The sequence below is a fragment of the Mobula hypostoma genome, chromosome 11 (assembly GCF_963921235.1).
Source record: "Mobula hypostoma chromosome 11, sMobHyp1.1, whole genome shotgun sequence".
Taxonomy (NCBI): domain Eukaryota; kingdom Metazoa; phylum Chordata; class Chondrichthyes; order Myliobatiformes; family Myliobatidae; genus Mobula; species Mobula hypostoma.
The window spans coordinates 101,039,903-101,061,548 of record NC_086107.1 but is presented as its reverse complement, the minus strand read 5'-3'; the positions used below and the strand labels follow the sequence as shown (position 1 = coordinate 101,061,548).

Below are 21,646 nucleotides of genomic sequence, written 5' to 3'. Positions count from 1 at the left end.
TTGCAGACAATATGAAGATAGGTGGAGAGGCAGGTAGTTTTGAAGAAGTAAAGAGGCTACAGAAGGACTTGGTCAGATTAAGAATATGGGCAAAGAAATGGCAAATGGAACACAGTGTCGGGCAGTGTACGGTCACACACTTTGGTAGAAGAAATGAAGGGGTTGACTATTTTCTAAATGGAGAGAAAATACAAAAAATCTGAGGTGCAAAGGGACTTGGGAGTCCTTGTGCAGGACTCCCTAAAGACTCATTTGTAGGTTGAATCTGTGGTGAGGAAGGCAAATGCAATATTAGCATTCATTTCAAGAGGACTAGAATATAAAAGCAAGGATGTAATGTTGAAACTTTATAAAGCACTGGTGGGGACTCACTTGGAGTATTGTGAGCAGTTTTGGCTTCCTTATCTTAGAAAGGATGTGCTGAAACTGAAGAGGGTTCAAAGGAGGTTCACGAAAATGATTCCAGGATTGAATGACTTGTCATACGAAGAGTGTTTGATGGCTCTGGGCCTGTATTCACTAGGATTCAGAAGAATGAGGGGTGACCTCATTGAAAACTATCAAATGGTGAAAGACCTTGATAGAGTGGATGTGCAGAGGATGTTTCCTGTGGTGGCAGAGTCTAAAACCAGAGGACACAGCCTCAGAATAGAGGGGAGTCCTTTTAGAATGGAGATGAGAAGGTATTTCTTTAGCTAGAGAGTGCTGAATCTGTAGAACTCTTCTCCACAGGCAGCTGTGGAGGCCGAGTCTTTGATTGGTCAGGGCACGAAGGGATACCGGGAGAAGGCAGGAGACTGGGGTTGAGAGGAAAACTGGATCAGGCATGATGAAATGGCGGAGAAGACTCGATGAGTCAATGGCCTAATTCTGCTCCTATACCTTATGCCGCCTGTTTGAGGCATTGCCTTTTGAAGATGAACTCCATTGTTAAAGGAAGCTAATTACCACCTTCTCAGAGTATCCTAGGGCAGATTGTCTGGGATATCCCTAGTCTGTGCAGCTGGACAAGAGTCACCCATGGATGCAGCATCGGCCTCACCTTTTCCTGCTTGTTCGCTGTCTGTGGATAGACATCTTTGTCTGGTGAGGTGGGCATGGTCCTGGTTGTGAGTCCTCTCTCAGTCTGTGCAGGAAGTTAACAAAGTCTTTTCACAGTCTGAGGCTGGACCTCGCGTTTTCACTTCTCAGTGGCCATTGGTGGTAACACACCATCACAGTGGGTCCTCCTGCTCCCTCAGTACAGTCCTGAGGTGGCAGGACCAGTGCAACGGAACAGCAGAGAACACCAGGAGTTGTGGGGAAAGTTTGCAGATTTCCAGAGAGAACCTGCAACAGCGGTCACTTTCAAGTTGACAATGACCACAGAGAAATTAAACCAGGGACCACTGTTTAGAGGGAACAGTTGAGACTGGCAGTTGGATATTGGAACTGTGAGGGAGGGGTTGGGATGGGCTGGGGACACTGGCACTATGGAGCATGGAACAGATTGGACACTGGCGTTGAGGGGTGGGAACAACTGGGCACTGGCAATGTGTGGGGTGAGATGGGTTGGGCACTGGCAGTGAGGGGGATGGGAACAGGTAAACATTGGCAGTGTGAGTGATGAGATGGGTTGGACAGTGGCAGTGTGGGCTGGGGATAGTTGGACACTGGAAGTGTGGGGGATGAAATGGGTTGGGTAGTGGCGGTGTGGGCTGGGAATATTTGGACACTGGAAATGTAGGGGGTGAGATGGTTTGGGCACTGGCGATGTGGAGCTGAGATGGTTAGAAAGTGGCAATGTGAGGGATGGGATGGCTTGGACACTGCAATGTAGGGGGCGTAACAACTGGACACTGTCTGTGTAGTGGGGTGAGAACAGTAGAACACTGGCTCCTTGAGGTACTCTGATTAATGAGATACCACCTACCAGAAATTAGTAGCAGACACTGTCATTGAAACAGGGTGGGAGGATGTGGACACAAGGAAATCTGCAGATACTGGAATTTCAATCAAAACACACAAAAACTGCTGGTGAACGCAGCAGACCAGGCAGCATCTCTAGGAAGAGGTACAGTCGACATTTTGGGCCTAGACCCTTCGTCAGCACTAACAAGGCGTTAGTCCTGATGAAGGGTCTCGGCCCAAAATATAGACTGTACCTCTTCCTATAGATGCTGTCTGGCCTGCTGCGTTCACCAGCAGTTTTTGTGTGTGTTGATTGGGAGGATGTGGAAATGTTTTGACAAACTTGGTATCACCCACTCCATTAATTACTGTTGATTGGTTAACTATAAAAATGGACGACACTGACAATAATCCATCCCCATTTAATCTGGGAACGTGGCACTAGACTCCTTCCAGAATGCCACAACTCCTTACCATAAGATATAAGAGCAGACTTAGGCCATTCAGCCCATTGTATTCACTCTGCCATTCTATCATGGCTGATTTAATTTCCCTCTCAACCCCATTCTCCTGCCTTCTCCACATAACCTTTGACACCCTAATCAAGAACCTATCAACCTTTACTTTAAATATACCCAGTGTCTTGGCCTCCACAGCTGCCCGTGGCAAAGAATTCTACAGATTCACCACTCTCTGGCTAAAGAAGTTCCTCCTCACCTCCGTCTAAAGGAACGTCCTGTTCCGAGGTTGCACCTTTGCTGAGTGGCATTTGTTGTGAGAATTCCCAGATGTCTAAACTGAGGAACGCCCTGGTCTGTGTTCAGGTGAGAAGGTGTCTGATCTGCAGACTATCGTGCTGTTAGCGCCATTCCGTGTAGACGGAGGAAGGGGTGGGCCAACAGGCTCACTGGGGCTCATGTCCTCTGAACAGCAAGTAGAGCAGGAGTGATGGAGGGGAAGCAGGAAAGAGGATCTCCACCAAGTCCCCCTCTCCCCCTCAATGGGACCCCTCCACTCCAACAAACCCCTCCTCTGGCTGATGAGAATGCCAGACTCAGTGTCAGGGAAACCCTGAGAGCATTGTGTGGTAGTCAGGCTGACCAATCAAAATTACCTTTACAGATCAGCAGAAGGAAACCAACCAATCACAAGCCAGTGGTAGATCCCAGTGGAGAGGTGTGGATAGAGTACATGTCCCAATAGAGAGGGTCAAAGGTCTTACTGGAGAGGGAGGGGCACAGAATCCCAATGGGTGAGGACAAGAATGGGTATGGTGGAGGGAAGAGGGGTCCCAGTGGTAAGCAAAGGAGCCCACCAAGATCCCCATTCCTTCCACTGCTCTCACACTACATACTGTTCACAGGAGACCCTGCAGGAGCTGATTGAGCTCAGCCCCACTGAACCTGCTCCCAACTACACAAGAGCATCTCTGACAGTACAACTGTCTCTACTTCATGCACCTTCTCACTTGACATTACTTGGTTTAGTCTCCTTTGGAACTTTCATATCAAATCCCACTGGTGGAGCAGGGATTCGGGGGCTGCAGATTTTTTTTTCGATTATGAGAACACTCAGTCCTCTTTTATTGTCATTTAGAAATGCATACATGCACTAAGAAATGATACAATGTTTCTCCGGAGTGATATCACAGAAAACAGGACAAACCAAAAACTAACACTGACAGAACCACATAATTCTAATATATAGTTACAGCAGTGCAAAGCAATACCATAATTTGATGAAGAACAAACCATGGGCACGGTAAATAAAGTCTCAAAGTCCCCGAGTCGATCGACTCCCAAGTCCCCGATACCAGGCAGCAAAAGGGAGAAACTCCCTGCCATAAACCTCCAGGCACCGTCAACTTGCCGATGCCTTGGAAGCAGCGACCACAGCCGACACTGAGTCCATCCATCCAAAAACTTCGAGCTTCCGACCAGCCTCTCCGATACAGCCTCCCGAGCGCCATCCTCTGCCAAGCGCCTTCGACCTCTCCCCGCCGCTGAAACAAGCAAAGCCGAGGATTCGGGGCCTTCTGCTCCAGAGATTCCGGTTACCACACAGTAGCAGCGGCAGCAAAACGGGCATTTCAGAAGTTTTCCAGATGTTCCTCCGTACTCTCACATCCGTCTCCATCAAATCAGAATTGTGCACGGTCCCCTACTTGACAGATAACAGACATCACCACCGAAGTGGCCGCGCGATTTCCAGAGGGAGCCCACCACCACGTACCGAGGTAGAGATAGACTGGTCAAGGTTTCAGGTAAACTTCTGATCAAAGTACATGTCACCATATACTTCAAACAAGAGAAAATCTGCAGATGCTGGAAATTTAGCAGGATTGGGTTTCGGGCTGAAATGTCAACTGTACTTTTCTCCATAGATGCTGCCTGGCCTGCTGAGTTCCTCCAGCTTTTGGTGTGTGTTGCTCACCATATACTACCCTGAGATTCATTTTCTTGCAGGCATTCACAACAAGCAGAACAAACAAATACAATAAGAACCAATGAAAAGCTACATACAAAGATTGACAAGCAAAAGAACTGCACAAAAATTAAAAAACAAAATAATAATAAATAAATAAACACTGAGAGTCCTGACGAAGGGTCTCAGCCTGAAACGTCGACTGTGCTTCTTCCTATGGATGCTGTCTGGCCTGCTGCGTTCACCAGCATTTTGTGTGTGTTGTTGTAAATACTGAGAACATGAGTTGTAGAGACTTTGAAAGCAAGTCCAATGGATGTGGAATCAGTTCAGAGTAGAGGTGTGTGAAGTTATCCAGACTGGTTCAGGAGTTTGATGGTTGACAGGTAACAACTGTTCCTGAACCTGGTGGTGTGGGACCTAAAGCTCCTGATGGCAGCAGCAAGAAGATGGTCTGGATGGTGGGGGTCCTTGATGATCGATGCTGCTTTCTTCGCGACAGCGCTCTGTGTAGATGTGCTCACGGGCGGGGAAGGCTTGGGTAGCCTCGGTCGAAGGTTAATAACTGTTCCTAAACGTGGTGGTGTGGGTCACAAACCTGGTGGTGTGGGACTGTTGGCAGTGTCATTGAGAGTGCAAGAACCAATATAAAGTTGTACACTTGCTGACTGTCTGTAGGTAGACATCCTTGCCCAGTGAGATTCAGTTGGTTCTATCTGAGAAGCTTCTCTCAGACTCTGAAGGATCCAACCTCAGGTTAAAGGTCTGGAATACTGACCCTTCTAGCAGATATGGACCAGCATCAGGGGTTTCAGGGACTAAATGGTCAAAGGTGTTGTGTATTTAATATTTCAATAATATTTTAGTAATCTTGTGTGTGTGTATATATATATAGGTTGATTAAGCATTCTTGTTCATTTCAAAAATTAAATATGGGTTCTATGTACAAATATGTTAATTGTCTACGTCATCATTCTACCATGTACCATGTGTGTGTCTTAAAGTAATGACGAAGTTAGACCCGTATTTCAGACCCCGCATTTTTATTTGACTTAATTTAATGTTTTGAAGTTACAGAACATAACAAAAGGATGGAGGCACAGGGGTAGGGTTTGGGCCTCGGAGGCTCTAGGCATTGATTGGGGTTTTAGAAGGTCAAAGCTATTAAGGGATTGGAGGGTCAAGGGCCAGGAGATCAGAGGGTTGGAGCTTGATCTTTGGACTGTGGGAGGAGAACCGATTGGCTAGCTAGAGGCAGTGGGGGGAAGAGATTGGTAACATACTGAGTGCAACAGTGGGAAAGGGGTGAAGGTTGAAAATAATCAGTCTTCGAAAAAGGTTCAAAAAAGGTAGTAGGGATAGTCCAGGTAATTATAGACCAGTGAGCCTTACGTCTGTGGTGGGAAAGCTGTTGGAAAAAATTCTTAGAGATAGGATCTATGGGCATTTAGAGAAACATGGCCTGATCAGGGACAGTCAGCATGGCTTTGTGAAGGGCAGATCGTGTCTAACAAGCCGGTGGAGTTCTTTGAGGAGGTGACCAGGCATATAGATGAGAGTAGTGCAGTGGATGTGATCTACATGGATTTTAGTAAGGCATTTAACAAGGTTCCACACGGTAGGCTTATTCAGAAAGTCAGAAGGCATGGGATCCAGGGAAGTTTGGCCAGGTGGATTCAGAATTGGCTTGCCTGCAGAAAGCAGAGGGTCGTGGTGGAGGGAGTACATTCGGACTGGAGGGTTGTGACGAGCGGTGTCCCACAAGGATCGGTTCTGGGACCTCTACTTTTTGTGATTTTTATTAATGACCTGGATGTGGGGGTAGAAGAGTGGGTTGGCAAATTTGCAGACGACACAAAGGTTGGTGGTGTTGTGGATAGTGTAGAGGATTGTCGAAGATTGCAGAGAGACACTGATAGGATGCAGAAGTGGGCTGAGAAGTGGCAAATGGAGTTCAACCCAGAGAAGTGTGAGGTGGTACACTTTGGAAGGACAAACTCCAAGGCAGAGTACAAAGTAAATGGTAAGTTACTTGGTAGTGTGGAGGAGCAGAGGGATCTGGGGGTACATGTCCACAGATCCCTGAAAGTTGCCTCACAGGTAGATAGGGTAGTTAAGAAAGCTTATGGGGTGTTAGCTTTCATAAATCGAGGGATAGAGTTTAAGAGTCCTGAGGTAATGATGCAGCTCTATAAATCTCTGGTTAGGCCACACTTGGAGTACTGTGTCCAGTTCTGGTCGCCTCACTAGAGGAAGGATGTGGAAGCAATGGAAAGGGTACAGAGGAGACTTACCAGGATGCTGCCTGGTTTAGAGAGTATGCATTATGAACAGAGATTAAGGGAGCTAGGGCTTTACTCTTTGGAGAGGAGGATGAGAGGAGACATGATAAAGGTGTACAAGATAATAAGAGGAATAGATAGAGTGGACAGCCAGCGCCTCTTCCCCAGGGCACCATTGCTCAATACAAGAGGACATGGATTTAAGGTGAGGGGTGGGAAGTTCAAGGGGGATATTAGAGGAAGGTTTTTTACTCAGAGAGTGGTTGGTGCCTGGAATGCACTGCCTGAGTCAGTGGTGGAGGCAGATACACTAGTGAAAATTAAGAGACTACTAGACAGGTATATGGAGGAATTTAAGGTGGGGGCGGTATATGGGAGGCAGGGATTAAGGGTCAGCACAACATTGTGGGCCAAAGGGCCTGTACTGTGCTGTACTATTCTATGTATGTTTTATGTTAACTTACGCAGGTCCAAGTCCAGCATTGAGTTAATCAGCATGACTGGTTACCTGTTCAAACAATCATTCCCATTCCCTGGGCAAATGATTCACAGGGAGAGACATTATCCCAAGTGTACCTGATGAAACTCTCAGTTATACAAGGTGATCACTCAAATCCCTGCAGTGGCACACAGTGACCCACAGGCGGTCACTAGCCCATTTCACCACAGGGAAAGTTGATCTTCAATCACCTAGCACTGAAGAAAAGGCACCCTGCAACTGAATTCCCAGACCCACATCCTTCGATGAGATTATCTCCAATTTTCCGGAACTCTGGGGTATGCCATACTGAGCTCCTCCGTCTCTCTTCAAAGAATTCCCCTCACAGTGTCCCCCTTGCAGATACAGTGAGTCATCATGGCATTCCTCCAAGGATAGTCTACTTTTATGTAAAGACGCCAACACTGGGCCTGTGGACACCTTCCTGTTGAAGGATCTCAGCATGAAACCTCAACCATTTGCTCTTTTCCACAGATTCTGCCCGGCCTGCTGAGTTCCACCAGCATTCCGTGTGCGTTGCTTTGGATTTCCCGCATCTGCAGATTCTCTCATGACTGGACCTATGGCTTCATTATGATCAGATGTAACTGCAACGCGGCTCCATTTTTACATATTAAAGACTAACATGTGGCACAGTGGCGCAGTGGTTGGCACGACACTTTACAGTGCCAGCGACCCAGATTCAATTCCCACCACTGCCTGTAAGGAGTTTGCACGTTCTTCCCGTAACCGCGTGGGTTTCCTCCGGGTGCCCCAGTTTCCTCCCACAGTCCAAAGAGCTACCGGTTGGTAGATTAATTGGTCAATGTAAATTGTCCCACGATTAGGCTAGGATTAAATCAGGGGATTTCTGGGTGGTGTGGCTCAAAGGGCCAAGAGGACCTATTCTACATTGTATTTCAATAAACTTTTTTTAAAATCAAAAATAAAATAAATGCTAATAACGCTCAGTAGAGTTTGCCCGCAGGGTTATGGCAGGGTTCCCATTCCTGTCAATAGCTCAGAAGTTAAAATGGAGCTGCAAACCATCTCCCATGCAGCAGAGGATGCCTGCAGCTCTACAGCAGCTGGCAATTCCATCCCACCCAACTCCCAGATGCTCGTTCCTCTCTCAGAAGTTCATAATCTGGGAAGGATTCACATTCATATTTCCTTCCTTTCCCAAAAATTGGATGCTGCCATTTAGATTAGATTAGATTCAACTTCATTATCATTGTGCCGACTACAGATACAAAGCCAATGAAATGCAGTTAGCATCTAACCAAAAATGCAAAGAATAGTGTTATTTACAAAATATCTGCGAATAAAAAGTAAGTGCTATAGCACACAAATATAAAAGTACTGAGACAGTACAATATGGGTGCAATATTGCTTAGCACTGTGATGAGAGGTTCAGCAGGGTCACAGCCTCAGGGAATAAGCTCTTCCTGTGCCTGCTGGTGCGGGAGCGGAGGCTCCTGTAGCGCCTACCGGATGGGAGGAGAGTAAAAAGTCCATGGTTAGGGTGAGATGCATCCTTGATAATGCTTTTCGCCCTGCCCAGGCAGTGTTTTCAATGGTGGGCAATTGGGTGCCGATAATCCGCTGGGCAGTTTTCACCACACGCTGGAGTGCTTTGCGGTCCGATACGGGGCAATTGCCATACCACACTGAGATGCAGTTGGTGAGTATGCTCTCAATGGTACTGCAGTAAAAGTCTGTCAGTATCCTGGGACAGAGGTGAGCTTTCTTGATGCTCTGCAGGAAATAAAGGCACTGTTGCGCCTTTTTGATCACCTTACAAAATATATTCCCCCTTTTCCAAAGTGAATACTTTCCCACTCAACCTCCATAACGTCCCATCACCCAACTTCTGGCTCTAAATACACATTCCCAACACCTGCACTTGTTGCATTCCCACATTGGTATCCTTGTGGGGATCCTGGATCGGCAGCTCTGGGTGCTGCTGAAGGTCAAGGTGCAACCGCAGCCACAGCGCCACGGCGTGCATTAGGACCACTCTGTGAGGTAGTCAGCACACGCGGGCTCTTCACACTGCCCGAGTTCACACAGAATCAACTTCCACTAGAGGAAACAAATACCCAGTTGAACACACCACTGTCACATTGCGAGATCGCACCCTCAGCTCTAAACTTTCATGCAGACTACAATTAATCTTTCCCAGACTGTTGCACAGTATGGTCCACAATGGGAACACCAACTTTCCTGGAACTTCATCTACAACTTGGAACACGTCCTCGCCCTTTTATTTCAGACATTGTGTGCTGTCGTAATGCTAAAAATATACGCACAAGGGAAGTGGGACAACCTGGTGGACAGGGAACAGTGAACTCAAGTTCCGACAAAGGGTCCCAGACCTGAAACGGTAACTGCTTTTCTTCCCACGAACGCTGCCCAGCCTGATGAGTGGTTGCTGCAATTTCTGCTTTTATTTCAGACTTTTTTGCAGCTGCAAGTTTATTTTTTAAAATGTGTCCACGAATAGTCAAAATCAGAATAGGGAGGGGAAGACAGGAGTATCAGAAGGGGAAAAAAGAGACTGATAAGTAAAGTTGAGAAATAGATATTCTTAAACAATTAATGAGCTGCTGGAATGAGCAGTTAGATTGATCCCTTTCTGGGCCAGCAAGGTTGATTGGCAAACATCCACCATTAAATCACCATCACAGGGGTACTAGTACTATTAATATACAGTTAGATTAGCAGGTAACTAACATCCAAAACTTCTACATTCTCAAAAGACTGAAGAATTCAGCACTTCTGAAAATTTGCAACTCACAGCCTCGCAATCAGAGACGCAAGAGATTCTGCAGATGCTGGAAACCCCTGGAGCATCACACAAAATGCTGGAGGAACTCAGCAAGTCAGGCAGCGTCTATGGAGGGGGATGGCCAGTCAACGTTTCGGGCCGAGACCCTTCATCAGCATTGCAAAGGAAAGGGACAGAAGCCAGGATAAGGGCGAGGGGAGCATGAACTGGCAGCTTTATTGGTGACATACCTTTACTCCTTCTTCCCCCCACCCCCCGCTAACTTCACAGGCATCCTTCCTCTGGTTCACCACCTCCTTTCCTTTATTCCATAGTCTATTGTCCTCTCCTTCTTCTTCTTCTTCAGCCCTTTGTCTCCCCCCAGTTTCTCACATCATTCCCCTTCATCTCCCTTCCATCTTCCTATTTTCCCTCATCCACCTGGATTCAATAATCACCTGCTTGTGCTCTTCTCTCTCCATCTTTATTCTGGCTTCTGACTCCCTTTCCTTTCCAGTCTTCACGAAGGGTCTCGGCATGAAACCTCAGCTGCTCATTTCTCTCCACAGACGCTGCCTGACATTTTGTGTGTTGCCCTCTCTCTCAATCCTTTGCCAGCAGATTTGCATATTAATAAGTGTGTATCAGTACATCACCGGTCTTCTTTCAGAATCATCTACCTGTTTTGTTGGGGTGCCTCTCTTGCATTTACAAGATCGCTAAATAACCTCCCCTCCCTCATCCCCAGTCAAACACACCTGCTGTGAAGGGGAATTCCTGACCTTATTGCTCGCGAGGGGAGACTGACGGTATCCTATGCAAGAGCTTGTTTCTTCTATTGAGTTGAGCTTTGTAGGCACCTAGATGGTACAAACGGTAGACAGTAATGGGACTGAGTTAGTGTTTGGCTTAGTGCAGGCTTTGGAGAGCCAGAGGGAACAACTCTCCCAGACGGGGCCGTACTTATGTGATGTTTACAGCGCAGATCAGCGTTACCCGTATCGTTAAACTGGAGTACCTCAAACCAAGCTCTGGTCCTGTGGCAATGACCTCATATGTTCAATTCGGTAGCTACTTTATCAGATACACCTGCTCGTTAATGCAAATATCAGCCAATCGTGTGGGAGCAACTCAATAGACAATAGGTGCAGGAGTAGGCCATTCAGGCCTTCGAACCAGCACCACCATTCACTGTGATCATGGCTGATCATCCACAATCAGTATCCTTTTCCTGCCTTCTCCCCATATCCCTTCACTCCACTATCTTTAAAAGCTCTATCTAACTCTTTCTTGAAAGAATCCAGAGAATTGGCCTCCACTGCCTTCTGAGGCAGAGCATTCCACAGAACCACAACCCTCTGTGTGAAAAAGTTTTTCCTCAACTCCGTTCTAAATTGTCTACCCCTTATTCTTAAACTCTGTGCATAAAAACACACAGGCAAGGGAACAGATTCAGTTGTTGCTCAGACCAAACATTAGAATGGGGGAAGAAATGTGAGCTGAGTGACTTTAACTGTGAATGATGGTTGGTATCAGATGGGGTGATTTGAGTATTTTAGAATTCCTGGGGTTTTCATGCACACCAGTCTCTGGAGTTTACAGAGGATGGTGCAATAAACAGAAAACATCCAGTGAGAGGCAGTTCTGTGGGTGAAAATGTTTTGTTAATGGGACAGGTCAGAGGAGAATGGCCAGACTGGTTCAAGCTGACAGGAAGGCGACAGTAACTCAAATCAACACGCATTACAACAGTGGTGTGCTGAAGAGCATCTCTGAACGTACAGACGCGTCACACCTTATAGTGGATGGGCTACAGCAGCAGAAAATCACAAACAGACCGAGATACACCCAGTGTACAGGAGAGACCCAACAAAATGGCCACTGAGTTTATATTCTGTCTTGAAGATAGGAAGACGACTCAAAGTCTTCCGCAGGGATCCCATCAAACTCAAGCCGATTGAGAGCCATATAAGGAGGAATGTAGGAAACGGGGTGGTTTTAAAAAAATCTTACAGGGAAGAGAGAGTCAGGGGGATTGGCAGCTGAAGAAATGCTCAGGATTAAATTCAGTGACATGCAGGAGACAGGAGCTGGGGAAGGCCAGAACAATGGTGAGGTTGGGGGTGATCAGAAGTAATGGATAGCCCAGCACATCTGTGGATGTGAACTTCCCTCCACTGAGGACATTAACAGCAGCAGGTGTGCAATGAAGGCCTGGAAGATAACTGGGGACACCAGCCACCCCAACCATAAACTGTTTCAGCTGCTTCCATCTGGCAAACGGTACTGCAGCATTCTTCTCTGTGGATTGTCACCTTGTCGCGGTGGAGAAGCTTGTGTGGTCCTGTGATCCTGAGAATGATGCCGTCTGGAGCTATGCTCCTGGTAGGGTCACCCATAGCGGTAAGGTCGAGGGTGAGGTCCCCGACAAAGAACAATCCAACCAAGACTTCAACGGTGGAACAGGTGGACGAAGTTACTTCGAACTCAACGGCTGTGAAGGCAGATGAAGGCTGCAACAAATCCATCAGCTCCAATCATCATGGTTTCCATGCCATTGGAATCAGATGGTTGATTTGTGAAGTACCGTGTGCTTCTTGGAGTGCAACATCAAGTACACGTTAAACAAATACACGCACAGGCATCTTCGCTCTGTGGGCCACTTGATCAACAGAACGAAGACCATCATCCTCGACCTCGAGGGATAGCCACGATGATGACGACGACTGCAGCATTAAAGCCTGGACCAACAGGCTATGGGACAGCTTCTTTCTACAAGCCATTAAACTTAAAAATTCACATGTACGTACATTACAACGGATTTTTATTCCCTCACGTTGTGAGACGGATGTAAGATTTAAATAAATTCAAATGGGATTTAATGAAAAGATTTGATAACAAGCTGAGAATTTTAAATCAGAGGCAGATGCTGGAAATTCAAGCAACACACATCAAAGTTGCTGGTGAACGCAGCAGGCCAGGCAGCATCTCTAGGAAGAGGTACAGTCGACGTTTCCGGCCGAGACTTTGATGTGTGTTGTAAGGATATGTAGGGATCCTTATGAAAGTAAGGATAAAATCTATAGATTGATTACAAATAAAATAAACTAAAGTGCATAAATTAAATATGATAAGGTACAGAACAGATTAACCAGTGACACTTTGAGTGTGATGTGGCAGAGAGTTCAGAAGCCTAATGGCCTGAGGGAAGAAACTGTTTCTCACCCTGACCGTTCTCGTTTTTATGCATCGAATCTTCTGCCTGATGGTAAAAAGTGAAAGAGGTTGCTGGACGGATGGGTGGGATCCTTAATACATAGGACCCTGCGCACACTGCGCTCCCGCTAAGTCCTAACCTTTTCGACTTCTTCCTGTGATTCAGGCCCTCCAAGTCCCGGCAACATCCTTGAAATTTTCTCTGTATTTTTTGATCTTATTGATATTTTTCCTGATTAACTTCAATGTATTTTGATGCTGTGATTAACTTCAGGATACTTTGTTGGTTGTAAAGCAATTTGGGACATGTTGATGACTTCAAAGGGAGGATTTTAGGGCAAGGCTCTCTCTCTTGCTGTGAAAGACGCACTTAAATTAAGAAAACAAATCCACATACTGGCCCTGTCTCTTCTGGGAAAAGCCCTTGTGTATGAATTTTGTTCTTCTGATGAAGAAATATTTATATCCACCTGAATGGCAGACAATTGAATGTTTATCGTACAGTAGACACTGAAAACTAAAAACCCGCAGGTGTCAGAAATCTGAAATAAAAACGGAAAATGTCGGAAACACTCAGCAGGTCCGGCAGCATCTGTGGCCAATTAAAGTTTCAGGTTGGAAACCCTTTGTCATATCCGGGTAAGTAAGTGATCAGCAGCAGAGAGAGTGGGACAGGACAAAGGGAAGATGACTTGGATGGCAACACACACAAAGTGCTGGTGGAACTCAGCAGGTCAGGCAGCATATATGGAAAAGAGTACAGTCAAAGTCTTAGACTATTAATCTGCAGGAATCACTCCATGGTCTATAACATCTTGGAAAATTGTAACCAAAACATCCATCAGCTTCAAAACATAATTTCTTAGAACAATGGACAATACAGCACAGAAACAGGCCCTTCAGCCCACTATATTTGTGCCAACCATGATGCCAACTTAAACTAATCTACCACCTACACATGGTCCATATCCCTCTATTCCCTGCCTGTTCATGTGTCTGACTAAATGCCTCATAAATGTTGCTTTCAGATCTGCTTCTACCACCTTCCCTGGCAGTACATTCCGAGTACCTACCACTCTGTGTAAAAAACACTTGCTTGTAAGTTTCCTCTAGACTTTTTCCACCTCGTGTTAAACCTCTGCTCTCCAGTATTTGACCTTTTCACTTTGGGTAAAAGACTCAGACTACTCACCCTAGCTATGACTCCTATAATTTTATTCTGATATAATTTTCTGTGCTTCTATCAGCCTTCAAACTTCCAGAGAAACAATCCAAGTTTGTCCCATCTTTCCTCATAGCTAATACTGTCCAATCCAGGCAACGTACTGGTTCACCTCCTCTGCACCCTCTCCAAAGCCTCGATGTAATTGATATATTACACCCAGGATCTCTCCTGAGCCCAGCATATCGATGCAGCTACAAAGGAGGCACGACAGCAGCTATATTTCATTAGGAGTTTGAGGAGATTTGGTACGTCACCAAAGACACTCGGAAACTTCTACAGATGTACTGTGGTGAGCATTCTAATTGGCTGCATCACTGTCTGGTATGGAAGAGTGGGGGGCAGGGGGGGGAAACTACTGCACAGGATCAAAATAAGCTGCAGAGAGTTGTAAATTTAGCTCCATCGTGGGCACTAGCCTCCATAGTATCCAGGACATCTTCAAGGAGTGATGCCTCAGAAAGGAGGCATCCATCATTAAGGACAACGCTACCATCAGGAAGGAAGTACAGGAGCCTGAAGGCGCAAACTCAATGATTCAGAAACAGCGTCTACCCCTCTGCCATCTGTTCTCTGAATGGATATTGAACCCATGAACACTACCTCACTAGTTTTTTATTTTTATTTTGCACTGCTTATTTAATTTAACCATTTTAACTATTACCTACTGCAGCTCATGATTTTTTTCTATTGTTATGTATTGCATTGTACTGCTGCTGCAAAGTTAACAAATTTTAACGACATGTGCCGGTGATGTTAAACCTGATTCTGATTAATGTGGTGACCAATCTTGATTGTAAAAGGTCCCGTCAGACTGCTTTGAAAAACAGAGTTCTCCCAGGTACTGTCATTGACGCACAGTATCTGGCTTCTATCACATTGCTCTCTGTGGGACCATAATTACGATCAAACTGACTGTGGAGTTTCAACAGTAGCTATGCCTCAAGTATGACTAATTGGGATTATCACACATCTTGGCACATGATACAAGACTGCTTTGTCGCACTGGGAGCCACGCTCAAGACAAAAGATAAAAGTGAAAGCACTGACCCGATCACTCCTGGAGAAAGTCCGAGCATTCTCTCGGTGAGCAGTCCGTTCGGAGAAATTTGCTTCAACCTGAATGATGGACAGACGCAAATCAAAACATGAAGGAGTAAATCTGGGCGTTTCAAACTGTTGCAAGTGAGAAGGCAATCAAACACCAACATGCAACTCCAGTAATGATGCAGAGGGGAACCCTGGGTTTCTCTGCTCCATTCATCTGGATGAAATGTTGGGAAATGTACGATAATGCGTTTTAGTAAAAGGAACAATAGTGCAGGCTACTATCTAAATGGGGAGAAGGTTCAAACATCAGGGGTGCAGAGGGACTTAGGAGTCCTCATGCAAGACTCCCAGAGGTTAAGTTACAGGTTGAGTCTGTGCAATAGAAGGCAAGTACAAGTTTGGCATTTATTTCAAGGGGAATAGAATATAAAAGCAAGGAGATAATGCGGAGTCTTTATAAGACACTAGTCAGGCCACACTTAGAGTACTGTCAACTGTTTTGGGCTGCATATCTCAGAAAGGATGTGTCATTGGAGAGAGTTTAGAGTAGTTCATGAGGATGATTCCAGGAATGAAGGGGTTAACCTTTGGCAGCTTTCGACCTGTACTCACTGTAATTTATTAGAATGCATGGAGATCTCATTGAAACCTACCAAATGTTGAAAGGACTAGACAGGATGGATGTGGAGAGGATGTTTCCAGTGGTGGGGGTATCCAGAACTAGAGGGCACAGCCTCAAAATAGAGGGGCGGCGCTTTAAAACAGAGGGAAAGAGGATTTTTTTTTTAACCAGAGTGTGGTAAATCTGTGGAATGCTCTGCCACAGACTGCTGGGAGCCAAGTCCGTGGGTATATTTAAGGTGGAAGTTGATAGCTTCCTGATCGGTCAGGGCGTCAAAGGACATAGCCAAAAGGCAGGTGTATGGGGTCGAGTGGGATCCAGGTTCGGCCATGATGGAATGGCGGAGCAGACTCGATGGGCTGAATGGCCTAATTCTGCTCCTATGTCTTATGGTCTAAAGTGGGCTTGGGCAAAGCCTTTGTGGGCGCATTGGCACTGGAGGTGGGGAAGATGCCAGACGACATGTCAACATTATTCAAATGATTTCTTTTGCCTGCACAAGGAGCATATTCCAAAGCTGTGCCTCTGGGAAGTCGGTAGGTGAGCTGGTGTCCAGAGAGTACCCAACCTTTGCTCTTGCAGTCACAGTATTAGAGTTGCTTCTCCAGGTAAATCTCAAAGTCAAAGTTAATTTATTATCTGAGTACATATACACTTGGTAGCCATTTTATTAGGTACACTTGTACATCTCCTCGTTAATTCAAATATCTAATCAACCAATCATGTGGCAGCAACTCAGTGCATAAAAGCATGCAGACATGGTCAAGAGGTTCAATTGTTGTTCAGGCTAAACATCAGAACGGGGAAGAAATGTCATTAAGTAACTTGGACCGTGGAATGATTGTTGGTGCCAGATGGGGTGGTTTGAATATCTCAGAACCTGCTGATCTCCTGGGATTTTCACGCACAACAGTTTCTAGAGTTTACAGAGAATGGTGTGAGAAACAAAACAAACATCCAGTGAGCAGCAGTTCTGTGGACAAAAGGGGGGAATGTCGACTCAGACCATGAGAGGCCTGCGTTGGGCATTTTCATGCCTTACAAGACGCAGATTGGAAGTCTGTGTGGGGCGCCACTCCTCGCACAGACAATAGAGCAATGTGTGGTTAAGTGCCTTGCTCAAGGACACAAACACGCTGCCACAGCTGAGGCTTGAACTAGCGACCTTCAGATCACTAGACAAACGCCTTAACCACTTGGCCACTGTGGGTAAAAATGCCTTCTTAATGAGAGAGGTCAGAAGAGAATAGCCAGATTGGTTCTAGCTGATAGGAAGACGACAGTAACTCAAATAGACGATTACATCAGTTATGTGCAGAAGAGCATCTCTAAAAGTACAACATGTCAGCTTAGATTCATTTACTTGCAGGCATTTACAAGAAAATAAAGAAATACAACAGAATTTGTGGAAAACTATATATAAACAGAGACTGACAAACAACCAATGCGCAAAAGAAGACAAGTTATGCAAAATAAAACATATATGGAGTTGTTTAAAGTTCAAGGTAAATTTACTATCAAAGCACGGTCAGTCAGAGAAATACAACAGAATCAATGAAAAGCTGCACTCAAATAATGACAGGCAAACAACTAATGTAGAAAAAAGACGACTGATAAAAAATAATATTGAGAATGTGAGTTGACTAGTCCTTGAAAGTGAATTTGTAGGTTGTGGAATCAGTTCACAGTTGGTGAATGAAGTTATCCCTGCTGGTTCAGGAACCTGATGGTTGAGGAGTAATAACTGTTCCTGAACTTGGTGGCGTGGGACTTGCAGTTCCCTGCAATGAGTCTCAGGTCTGTAGAAGCCCTCAGGCAACAATGGTGATCGTAGTACCATTCTACTTTGAGATGATTTTGTCAGGCTCCTCCTTCTGCTGGAGCTCATTGCCGGAGGGTCAAGTGTCATGACGTACTAGCAACACCTGGGGGTGTGAAGCAGGGCCTGGCACGCAGGATCATCCGGACCACTGCAGAGCGAGTGAAGCGCCTATAACCAGCACACCGGGCGGATTGAAAAGGCAGGGTGCCTAGACCAGAGGCGAGGGTCAGGCCGGTTCTGCTTTGTAACGTTTACTACGCTCTGTGGTGTATTGAGGCCCAGGCTGTAGGCCTGCTCTGGATTTCGTGTCTGCTGGTTCCTCGACAGACATCCCACCTCTCCCGGAAGTTCCGGGAGTCTCCCGCATATTAATCGTGGGTCCCTGATGCCCGCAAATTATATACAATATCCCGGAAATCAATTTTTTTGAGAGAGAGAAAGCAAGAGAGAACGAGAGAGCGAGCGTGACAGCGACCACGAGAGAGAGAGAGAGAGAGAGAGACCGAGAGAGAGAGAGAGAGAGAGAGAGAGAGAGCACGTGCGCGCCATGGCAGAGCTGTTCCAAAAAAAAATATAAAACGTACCTCACCCCAGACTACACTAAAGTGTACCCCTGCCTGATAGGGGTCAAAAATAATGACAGTGTTGCTCGCTGCACTGTTTGCAACAGTGACTTTTCTATTGCCCATGGTGGGTTAAGACTGTAAAAGACATGTTGAGGTGAGTTTAACAGGTGTCATTTGTTCATTAGCATAGCTAACATTATTTAAACTTGCTGGCTAGCTGCTAAGGAGCTACTCTATTGCAGACATCCCACCTCTCCCGGAAATTGATGGTGCTACCTCCCTGAAATGAGTTTTTGCAGGGTGGGATGTCTGCCTTGATGTTTACTCCGCTCTGCGCTGAACTGAGGCTGAGTCTGTGGGCCTGCTCCGGATTTCGTGTCTGTGGGCTCCTTGATGTTTACTCCGCTCTGCGCTGAACTAAGGCTGTCACCATGCTCTGGCTGCTCCAGGTTTTGTGACTAAGGGCTCACTTTCATTTTAAATGCTACTTGCTTACTTTTTGTGCTCGCACAATTTATGCAATTTTGGTTTTTGGTTGCTTTTTTTTCTCTCCCTCTGCACATAGGGTGTTTGACACAAGGGGGCATAGTTTTAAGGTGCTTGGAAGTAAGTACAAGAGGGGATGTCAGAGGGAAGTTTTTCACACAGAGAATGGTGGGTACGTGGGATGCACTGCCGGCAACGGTGGTGGAGGCGGATACAATAGGGTCTTTTAACAGACTCTTAGATAGGTACATGGAGCTTAGAAAAATAGAGGGCTATGCGGTAAGGAAATTCTGGGCTGTTTCTAGAGTAGGATACATGGTCGGTACAACATTGTGGGCCGAAGGGCCTGTAACGGGCTGTAGATTTTCTATGTTCTATGAGATTTCTTTTCATGGATTCTTTTGGGGTTTTTTTTATTCATTTATGGGATGTGGGCATTGCCAGCTAAGCCAGCATTTATTGCCCATCCCTAGTTGCCCTTGAGAAGGTGGTGATGAACTGCCTGTAAGCAGACACATCCCAAGGTTGTATAATTAGGTAATAAGTGTACTTTGAACTTTGAACCTCCGTGTCTTAAGGATCACTCATGAAATGACAGCTGAGGCACAGCCCTGAGGAACTCCAGCAGCAAAGTGCTAGCTGAGGTCTATGACGCAAGCCTTCTTTACCCTGGGGGTCAAGCTGCAGTCTGGGGAGTGAATATAAAGCTCCATGGTGGCATTGCAGTGCAGTAGGAAGGGAGACCTGTACACCTCCTGCCCTTGTCCAAGTTTTAGCTCAGGCTTAAATCATTACAAGGCGGATTACTTTGGAAACTAACAAGCAGCTGTTTGTGAGAGCTGCCTTCGACAAATTCCCGACTGAGACCCTGCAGTGGCTACGTTACACTGGCTGTAAAGCACTCTGGGACAAGTTAGAAGAGCTACAGTAACACAGCAGGCAGAGCAGTCACTGAGAACATCGCTCTGCCTGGCCTCAGCCTGAAATGAAACCGCACCGTCCACAATGCTGGTGTCATGCTAGGCACAAGATGACCTTCTAGCCCCCTCTCTGACCATCAGCTGACAATGATTTGAAATGGCCACTAAGGAACCAAGTACAAGGGAAGCTGGCTGTCTTATTCCGGGACGCAGAAAGAAAAATTGGCATTGCCTTTAAGTAACACACACAAAGTGCTGGAGGATCTTTTCATTTTCCACGCCTGTCATAGTAGGATTTGATCTGCATTTCTGGTCTTCTGAGTTGCTAGGCCAGTAACTTAACTTCTGCACCACCAATACCCTAATGTATCCCATGGTGATGGAGGGTCTGTGGCGGTATCACCAGCAAATGTATGGACGCTACGTTTTTGGACATTGCGGCTAAGGTGCAGCTTATGGACCGAGTCAGGAAGAAGCTAAGACCTTGGGAAGAGAAGTCGTTGAAAGTGATTCTCAGTCTATGGTTGGAAAAAAGGAACCAAACGTACCCAGACGTAGCGACTTAAGTAATGGCTTTGGAGAAGGAGGGTGTAGTCAATCATGTCAAAGGCCATAGAAAGATCAAGGAGGAAAATATTCATCCGTTTGTTATGACCATGTTGTATGGCATGGGCGATTGTGGTCTTTCCATGACCATAATTGTTCTTGGCAAATTTTTCTACAGAAGTGGCATGCCATTGCCAGTCCTTACAAGATGGGTGACCCCAGCCATTATCAATACTCTTTAGAGATTGTCTGCCTGGCATCAGTGGTCACATAACCAGGACTTGTGATCTGCACCAGCTGCTCATACCACCATCCACCATCTGCTCCCAGGGCTTCACGTGCCCTTGATCAGGGGGCTGAGCAGGTGCTAACACCTTGCCCAACGGTGATCCACAGGCTAGCAGAGAGAAGGAGTGCCTTCCACCTCCTTTGGTAAAGACGTGTCTCCACCCTGCCACCCCAGGAAAATATTATCTTTGTATTTTGTATTTGTGTTTTGAATTATGTTACTCACTATTTTTGAATGTTTCCTTGCTACTTTGAATGTTTTGCACCTTGGCCCCAGAGGAACACTCTCTCGTTCAGTTATAGCTAAGTATGTTTTGAATGATAATTAAATGTGATTTGATTTGATTTAATCAAACGAGATCTCATTACTGACCCTGATAAGTGTTGTAAGGGTGTCGTGACATGGGAGAGACTTAATCCGGAGGCACAGCACCACATCTCCACAGTCCTGACCTCAGGTGCTGTCTGTTTGGAGTTTACAGGTTCTCTCTGTCTCCCTGTGACCGTGTGGGTTTCCTCCAGGTGCTCTGCTCTGGCTTCCTCCTACATCCCAAAGATGTGCAGGTTGGTGCGTTAACTGGCTGCTGTAAATTGCTCCTAGACTGTAGGTGAGCGGTAGAAGCTGGGGAGAGTTGATGGGAACGTGGAGACAGCAAAACAGGATTAAAGTAGAGGAGGTGCAAATGGGCAGTTGATGGTCAGTACAGACTCAGTGGACCGAAGGGTCACAGTGTCTCTAGAACCCCATAATTCAGATTCTGGAAAAAGGTGAACAGGAATTATAGTCCAGAAATGGGAAGGTGCTTCACAAAGCAGCAGTACAGGTTGTCCTTTGCGGAAAAGGTGATGACAACTGATCAGAAGGGGAGAGAGAACTGTGGACATCAGCTAACCTGGAAGCCATGAAGGAAGTCAGGGTGGTGTGTTTAGTGGGAAAGGGTCAAGGAATGGGGAAATGGACCTGGTGGAGAAGTCCTGTGGAGACAAAAACAGAAGCAGATGGAAGGAGGTTGGAGTAAGAGCCGGAGAAAACTTGAGTAATTGGGGCAGCCAGGACGGTGAGA

General features: G+C 46.1%; 1 protein-coding gene across 12 annotated transcripts in view; it reads right to left on the bottom strand.

Annotated features, from left to right (window-relative positions):
* Positions 1 to 21,646, bottom strand: part of triobpb (TRIO and F-actin binding protein b) — a 305,286-nt gene that overhangs the window by 149,493 nt on the left and 134,147 nt on the right. For 10 of the 12 annotated variants that reach the window (XM_063062679.1, XM_063062675.1, XM_063062672.1 and 7 more), the window contains 2 exons: positions 15,333 to 15,401; positions 10,627 to 10,704 (listed from right to left, as the gene is read on the bottom strand). In XM_063062679.1, the coding sequence (XP_062918749.1) occupies positions 10,627 to 10,704; positions 15,333 to 15,401 (147 nt within the window). The remainder of the gene's footprint in view (positions 1 to 10,626; positions 10,705 to 15,332; positions 15,402 to 21,646) is intronic. The other 2 variants (XM_063062677.1, XM_063062681.1) reach the window with 1 other exon arrangement.